At 40.5% G+C, this 8,143-nt stretch overlaps 1 protein-coding gene across 2 annotated transcripts in view; it reads right to left on the bottom strand.

The window, feature by feature from the left end:
• Positions 1 to 1,568: 1,568 nt before the first annotated feature.
• dpy19l1l (dpy-19-like 1, like (H. sapiens)) overlaps positions 1,569 to 8,143 on the bottom strand; it is a 29,647-nt gene continuing 23,072 nt past the window's right edge. For both annotated transcript variants that reach the window (XM_071469811.1, XM_071469809.1), the window contains 5 exons: positions 7,116 to 7,235; positions 6,787 to 6,961; positions 5,039 to 5,138; positions 4,486 to 4,611; positions 1,569 to 4,361 (listed from right to left, as the gene is read on the bottom strand). In XM_071469811.1, the coding sequence (XP_071325912.1) occupies positions 4,190 to 4,361; positions 4,486 to 4,611; positions 5,039 to 5,138; positions 6,787 to 6,961; positions 7,116 to 7,235 (693 nt within the window). In that variant the 3' untranslated portion in view covers positions 1,569 to 4,189. The remainder of the gene's footprint in view (positions 4,362 to 4,485; positions 4,612 to 5,038; positions 5,139 to 6,786; positions 6,962 to 7,115; positions 7,236 to 8,143) is intronic.

The raw sequence follows: 8,143 nt of genomic DNA, 5'->3' as shown, positions 1-8,143 counted from the left end.
ACAAATAAAATTATGTGAAACATGGAGCAAAGTTTGTCTCAGACTTTTTCTTTGCAAAGTGTTAATGCAGGACCGCTGCAGTGTCTAAAAGGCTCACATTAGTAAAAGTTGAGTTTCATAGTGCTCATGCTTCACCTTAAATCAGTTTGAAAATAGATGAGCTAAATGTACAATATCGTTGTTAGTTCCATCAGCCAATGTTAGGAACATTGATCTATTTAATTCTGTGTCGGGTTCAAATAATCAAATCAAATCAAGGAAGAGACACTGACTGTGAATATGTATTTGTTAAATCAATAAATTCTGCTGAGAGTGACATGTGATTAATGCCTCTCCCTCATCATCTGTTTAGCAGGAAGACCCTGGCAGCAGCAGGCGGAGCAGCACAGAGACACAAAGACAGGACATTTATTTAGCTGAGTGTTAATTAGCTCGTCTGGTCGTACAACAAATCATTTCTCCGGCGCTTCCTGTGCCGTGACGACAGGTTATCACTGGAAGTTAAATGCATCTCCCTCCCCGGCCAATCTGAGGTTATTAAACTGCACACTTCCCACTGCTCGGCTGTGAGATGAGTTTAGAGATTCTGTCTGTGAAATCACTGAGAGTCAGTGATGGAGTGAAATGCAGACGAGAGCGAGCTGCAGATTCAGCTTCACTGCAGAAGCACAAGAGGACGACGACTAAAAGGCACCAAGAGGATCCTCAGGAAGACGCTCCTGATTCACCCTCACTGCATGGTGGGGCATTTATTTACCATTGATCTGCTGATTAATTTTTGATTGATTTGTCTGGTGCAAGAAATTTCAAGGAGATAGTGGATAAAAAAACTCCAATCACAAATTCAGAGCCCATGGTGATGTCTTAAAATGCCTTGTTTTAATCTGACCAAAAGTCCAAAACCTGAAAGTCTTCAGTTCAGTGTTAAACATAAGAGAAGCAGAGAATTCAGCCATTTGTAAAGCTGGGAGCCAGTCTGTCAGGGAATTTCTTCAACATTCACTTGGATTCAAGGACGAACTGATTAGATTTTGGTGGGCAAGAGGTCAAAGGTCAAGGTCACTGTGACTTAATAAAACATGTTTTTGGTCATAACTCACAAATTCATTTACAAATTATGACACAATTTATCACAATTCATCAAGTGATGACATTTTATATCCAAAAGGTCAAACGTCAACTTCACTGTGACATCATCATGCTCTGAGTTCTTCTGTTGATTGACAGATGATTGTTTCAGTTTTATTTTGTTCACTTCCAGGTTGATTTTCTCCTGTTTGAATCTGTGATTAATAAAGCCCAGAAAAACCACAGTCAGACACCAGCACTTAGCCAAACTTAGTCAAATGAGATCAAGTGCTCAAAGGTGCACAGGTGCCATCACCTGTACACATGTAGACTATAGGCGGTGGTTGTTTGCCTCAGCCTTATGCCTGTAGACTAGATTCATTTGAGCATCCTCCTTCCCTACTGTCCAATACCACAAGTTTATCTACAGCAGGTATTATTATGATTATATTATTGTATCATTATTAAATTTTAAAATTAAAGACAAAAAAATATGCTGCTGATGGCAAATATTTTATTTTTTAAAATACAGACAAAATAGACAAAATATTATAAAAGACATCTGAAACACGCCTACGCCTGCGACAGGAATAAACTACTTGTGTCAAAGTGTTTGGGGAAATGTGACAACAGCCCCACTCCTTTAAAAACGGAAACTTGAAGATCACTTCCACATCGTCACATCCTCGGTCCTCACACGAGAAGTACATAAATGCACAACATGTAAGAGATTAATCGTGAGCTGTGTGATTTGTTCAGCTGCTCAGAAGCTTGTTTTGAATTGTGAGTGTTTGTTTTGTTTGAAAAAAGCCCCTCTCTCATCTCATTTGTTCTTTCACATCATTCTGATGCCCGATCAGTGAAATCATTGATCCCGAGTTGCATCATACGGAAATGATTTCAACCCATTACAAACAAACAAAAACACATTAAAGCCAACAGAAAACTGGCAGCCTTTTTTTTTTTTTTTTTTAAATCATGATGGAATATCTGATAAGAAGTGACCAATGACTGAAGGACATGCAGTCATGTTGCAGTAAATGAGCAGAAGGAAACAGTGTCTGTGTGGATGTGGTTAGATTCAAGCTCAGAGAGTAAGATGAAGGTTTGGTTCTTCAGTGGCTCCTCTCTGTTAAAGGAACAATTCAACATTGTGGAAAATACACTTATTTGCTTTCTTGCCATTAAGAAAGCACCTGGACCAAGAAATAGTCCACAGACAACTCCACAGTTTGTGGTTTTAACACTTTTAGAGGTGCTTGGTGGCGTATTTTTGAACTAGCTCGACAAAACCAGACTAGCAGTTTCCTCCTGCCTCCAGTCTTCATGCTGTGCTAATAATTGAATCAGTGCTCTGGCTTCCTCTGTGTAAAATGATAAGATTTTAAAATCCAGCTATAAACTTTTTAAATGGTCTTGGGCCCAAATACATCTCTGATCTACCTGTACGCTGTGAAGCATCCAGACCCCTCAGGTGGTCTGGGACAGGTTTACTCCCAGAATCAGAACCAAGCAGGGTGAAGCAGCTTTTAGTTTCTCTGCTCCTCACCTGTGGAACCAGCTTTCTGAACACCTGAAATCATTCAAATCTGGTCTTCAAACATCACTATTTGCTGCAGCTTACCACTTAATTACATCTTTGCATTTGCTTCTTTTTAATGTCTCTTATCTCTGCAGCACCTCTTTTAAAATGGGGTCTAAGTGTCTTACCTGAATCTTAATATGACTTCTTGATATTTAAACATTTTTACTTACTCATTGTTTTAAAATGATATTTTAATGTAATGTTAATGGTCTATTGTTAATGTATTTCCATGCCTCTGTAAAGCACCTTGAATGAATGGTGCTATATAAACAAATGTGCCTTGTCTAAGACTGGCTGCCTGCTGACTGTAGCGTCATATTTACTTTACAGACTTGAGTTGTTTCAATTTCCCCATCTAACTCTTAGCAAGAAAACGAATTAATCTTATTCATTAAAATAATAAACAATTATTAATGTGGCCTAAACCGATAAGGGAGCCCACCAACCTGCTACCAATTACATTAAATTCACTGCTACAAATAGTTTGGATTGGCTGTTACAGAACTCACAAACTGATGCTACAGAACCCCGAACACCCAGCTTTGATCACCAGACTTCCTTTGGCAATAAACAATAATTTAAGAAACACAAAGAACCTTTTAAAGGCCGCACGTCAGTATTGTACAAAACAACTGTTTGGGTATTTACAAAAATGTTGTAACAGGGCACAGTTAGGTTAGAACCACTTTTTTTTTTACTATGTTTGGCCATAAAAAAAGCTCTTTTAGCCAGTTTAGAACTGAATTAAGAACAAAAGTTTGCTAAAAATATTCTTGAGTGAAACCGATCTGGACATCGACACTGAGTGATATGTATTAACAAGACTTCAAAAGCTTCCAAACACAAGAACAGAATTTTTCTCTGTGATTCGCAAGACTCTTAAAACACTATTGGCTTCAAAAGAAAATGTCTTTCCATAAAAATATTCACACAAATAAATTATAAAAAAAATCTGATTTTCTTTTTCTCAGATCAACACTGTGCATAACAATAGAAGAAGTCAGCTTTTGTCAAGTTTGCAAAGGGTATTGCTTCACAGTATGTGGACATCATCGATTGGTCCTGCCAGACAAAATTTACTTCTTAAGCAAAAGTCACGAAAACAGTTGAAGTAAAACGCAAAAATGATGTTTGAACAGCTTCTCTTCAAATAACAGAACTAATGTAACAAGCTAAACGAAGAGCTACAACACCTTTTGGCTTTCACTTGGGCACCGGCTGGAGCATGATGGGAACGCCGCTGGACGAGAAAGACGCAGGAAGGAGGATGATTGGCAAAAATGTGGGGAACAAGGGAAATACTGAGAACCATGAGGTTACCAAGAGCTGAGAGACTCGTGGCAGATTGTTTTGGCATATCCAACCTATTATTAGTCCACCACTGAGTGAATCAAAGCACCGCGAAAGAAGGGGGAACTGTCGGGGGGTTGAGTTTGGAAAGGTAAAAAGCAGCAACGGCGGTGACTGATCAAAAAAACGTACAAAAGAAGTGGTGGAAAGAAGGAGTTTGGTGCTGGACCGGTCCATCCTGCGGTGTTATCTGAGATCTTTGGTGACTTTGGGGACTTTGAGGACTTTGTAAATGTCATTGGAAAAAACTGTGGTGAAGTGGGGGCGTGAGTTCCTGGATATGTGGGTGCAGAGGGGAATTTTACCAATGTTTTGGGGATCCTCAACGTCCCAGATCTCTGGCATGCTGCACCCAGGCCTGGACGAGGAGAGACAAAGGAAAAGATGAATTAGAAAAAAAAAAAAAAAAAACATCACACAAAATCAAAATAAGGCAACACTTCAAACTCTTCTGTGAGAGGGCACTGGTGGTGTTGGGGTACCTGGTTCGCCTGGTGCACCAGGAATCCTCCAGGACAAAGAAGTCCACTCCCAGCTTCATCAGATTCCTCTTCACCGTTTCTCCAGACATGCGGCTGTACATGGAGTAGACCAGCTTGGTTCTCTCCCTGCAGGCAACACAGCAGAGCAATGTTACAATGCACAAGAGGGAGGACAACTTCAGTCACAGTTTAATCAGCAGTGTGCTAGAAAAATAATACCAACATTACAAACCAGCTGCAGCCTCTGCTAGTAGCAAGTGGCTGTGTAACATCTTCGATCAAACAGCTGACCAGTGTTGTACATTAATGAAATATTAAGTTTAACAGACTAGTATTCCTGGTACCGACTGGTGAAGGGGGCAACGTTTAATCATTTAGTCGATGAACTGCACACATCCCTATACAGTTGTATGTATGTACGTATATACTAATTATCCAGTTTGCATCAAATGAAAAAGGTCCTGCTGTGTGTTATTGTACTGTATATGCTGTATACTGAGCAGGACACACCACTCTGACTGGAACCTCCCTCTAGTGTCTCTGCTCCACTGACCTCAGACCTGCATCCTCGTAGTGGGGGTGGTTGACAATGGGTCGACCTGTGGACAGCTTCACGCTGGCCATGGTGGGCATCGCCCCCGCAAACACAGAATCTGTATTACAGAAAAACAAAAACACAAATTTCAGCATCTGTCTGTTTTTCGTAGGTGAAAGTAGTCGTGATATAAAAATAATAGGATAATGTCCTGATGTAGAGAGGAACACATTCAGGTCAAAAGAAATCTCTTGGTCCATATTTCAAAAGGGACACACAGGTCTGCTCATGCTAATAAGTGATGTTAGAAACTAATGCGTCTTTTGTCTTTGTCCGTAATACACCAGCTGCAGAGAGCGCATTAACCAGAGAACAGACTACTGATGTCTGTCATTTTAACCAGCGACAGTCACTACAATGAGAAGGCTGACATGATTTGTTTGTTTTTTTTTTTATCTCTGCTGATAAAGAAGAATGAGGACAGATAAAAGGTTTAATGAGGGAATCATCAACACTGTGAGTTTCAAAATGTAGATAATTTTGCCAGGAATCAGGAATTGGACCCAAAACAGAAGCTGAACTTTTGAGGTCGCAGCGCCCAAGTTGTGAAGAATTCTACCTGCACCTCTGAGGTTTGCTGACTCTGAGAACTAACTGTAAACCGGCTTTCAGGTATGTTGTGTATATTTTACCAGATACTCTACTGTATTCCTGTGCTGTGTGTTTCTATAAATTCACATTTTGACTGATTTTAATTGTTTATGGAACTGTACAGCACTGTGTGACTAATAACTGTATATAAATAAACTTTACTTTTATGTGCATCACTGCTCCCTATAATAACATATAAGGTGGAACCAGGAACTTTCTTGACACCGCAGCCATTCATTATATATATAAAATCCTATCCAGCTCTGGACTTATAAGCCATAAATTACTGGGGATTACTGTCTTGACAGAGTGTTTCTACTTTAACCAGCACAGTTTTTCTAGACTCTACGGCACTGGTCATGTGATGCCACTCAGCCAATCCGTGCAACAGTGGGTGACATACACACACTGGAGACAAGAGTTGGAGAATTAAGTGGAGAGAGTGGAGGAGTGGGATATAAGAAGGAAAGGAAGAGAAAAGGAAGAGTTAAAGCTGTTCTGGACCTTTGAATACCCCTGATCTAGAATTTCTGCCGTGGTCTACATTGTTGACTAATTCCTGTAAATTGCTTCTGTTATTTCTTTGTCTAAATTTCACAATCTGGTTCAGACTCTGGGTTTTAAGCCTGTTTGGCTCCAATCAGAAGGTCCACATAAGGAATGCTGCTCCCCCCCGCACTTTGATTTGTGATTGACAGTCATTAGTGTAATTACTGTTGACCAGAGGTGACTTCTTGGCATCACAATTAAACTTCCACTGAGCTCGTTCCAAGTGACAAAGAACAGGAGATTTGTGTTCACTGCGAATTTCGACTCGACCCAATACAAACTGAGCTGCAAACTGTTTGGTTCAGGAGGCGGCACCGCAGCTGTTGTTGGAGTTGTGTGGAGCTCAGGGATGTGTGAGGTTTTTTTTTTTTGCTTGAGAAAAATCTGTGGTGATTTCAGTCATTATTTCAGTGTTTTCTGTAACTTTACTCACTACATCACATTGATTTGTAAGAAATGTGACTCTCAATCAAGTTTCCTGTAATTTTATCCAACTCATTATACTGAGCAGAATAATCAGGATCATTATTTTCACTGTAGCCATGGCAGCGGGCGACTTCACTCACCAGGACGGGTGTTGTCGTGGATCCAGTCCAGCAGCTCCTCCTGCGGCAGGTTGCTGAACTCTCCGATGATCGCCCACTGGGCCTGCAGGTTGGCCACTCCCTGAACAGCCATGACGGCCATGACAGCAAACACCACAATCTGGTGCTTGAACTTGTCCCCGATCCAGCCAAACAACTGCCACAACAACCAGAGAGAGCGTTACTGAAGGACAGAGCGTCGGCTCTACAAACCTCTCATCAAAGACATGATCTCTCTATACAGGTCAAAACAAATTAAAAATGTAGTATATGGTGTTTTTGTGTCACTTCACTTGTGGAGAGAGACAGACCTGTTTGGAGCAGATGAGCGAGGCCATGATGCACATGTGGGGCGTCAGGAAGAGCTTCAGACGCATGATGAGGATGGCCAGGACAGCAAACGCCACCAGCTGCAGACTGTGGTACACCAGCTGCAGGGTAACAAGTTCACACACAGACTGTCATCAGAACTGACAACAAGGTGCAGAGAAAATACCAGGAAAACAACAAAATAAAAAAATGACAGGGCTTGTGAGGCCGCCTTTTTTTAAACTACTTTAATGTGCCAGGAACTCTGATCAAACTCTTTCACAGCTGTGGCAGTGAAACGCAGATGAACACCAGACTCAGACCAAGACGTCTGATCCAAACGACCACAGCTGGATTCTTTAAATTCATTCAATATATACATTTATATTAATGCAATATTGATCTGTAAGTACAAAACATTTGAGATGAATATAAGAAGGAACGTTGATTTTAATTCACACTTGTTACTTAGCTACTGCTGAAAAGATTTTTAACAGTAACTGACAGTATGTGTGACAATCACTCACTGGGTTCAGCTGAAATGTTGAAAGTGTGGAGTTTTATTTAGATTCATAGTTTCTGATCAAACTGTAGATTAAAGTACATTTCCTTCCTCATCAAACATTTGCAGTGAGCAGGGTGCCGACCTAACCACCAGGAACACTTTGATTATGTGGACAAGAGGAGCTGAGGTTCAAACATCCAACCCAGTGATTAGTGGACACCTACACTCTGCCCTGGAAACAGTGTGAAACCTTTTAGCCAGTTAGTTTAGTCACTGTGGACTGATGTATTCACGTGATATTTAAACAAAAGGAAACACACTTGCTCCATAGCACAAACTAATGCTACTAATGGTCCAAAACTACACAGGGCACCTTTAAAATGTGCAGGTTTTCTTATTTTGTATCCATATAAAATAAATATCTCTGGGTTTGGGATAGTTTGTCTGAAAATAACTTCACCACAAGCTGTGAAAACATGTGACAGGCAGTTTGCAGAATCAACAATTTATATGAGAAAATTACAC

Source organism: Trachinotus anak, unplaced genomic scaffold (genome assembly GCF_046630095.1).
Source record: "Trachinotus anak isolate AG129_WGS33_773 ecotype Australia unplaced genomic scaffold, CSIRO_AGI_Tana_v1 ptg000032l, whole genome shotgun sequence".
NCBI lineage: Eukaryota > Metazoa > Chordata > Actinopteri > Carangiformes > Carangidae > Trachinotus > Trachinotus anak.
This window is presented reverse-complemented; position numbering and strand designations above follow the sequence as displayed.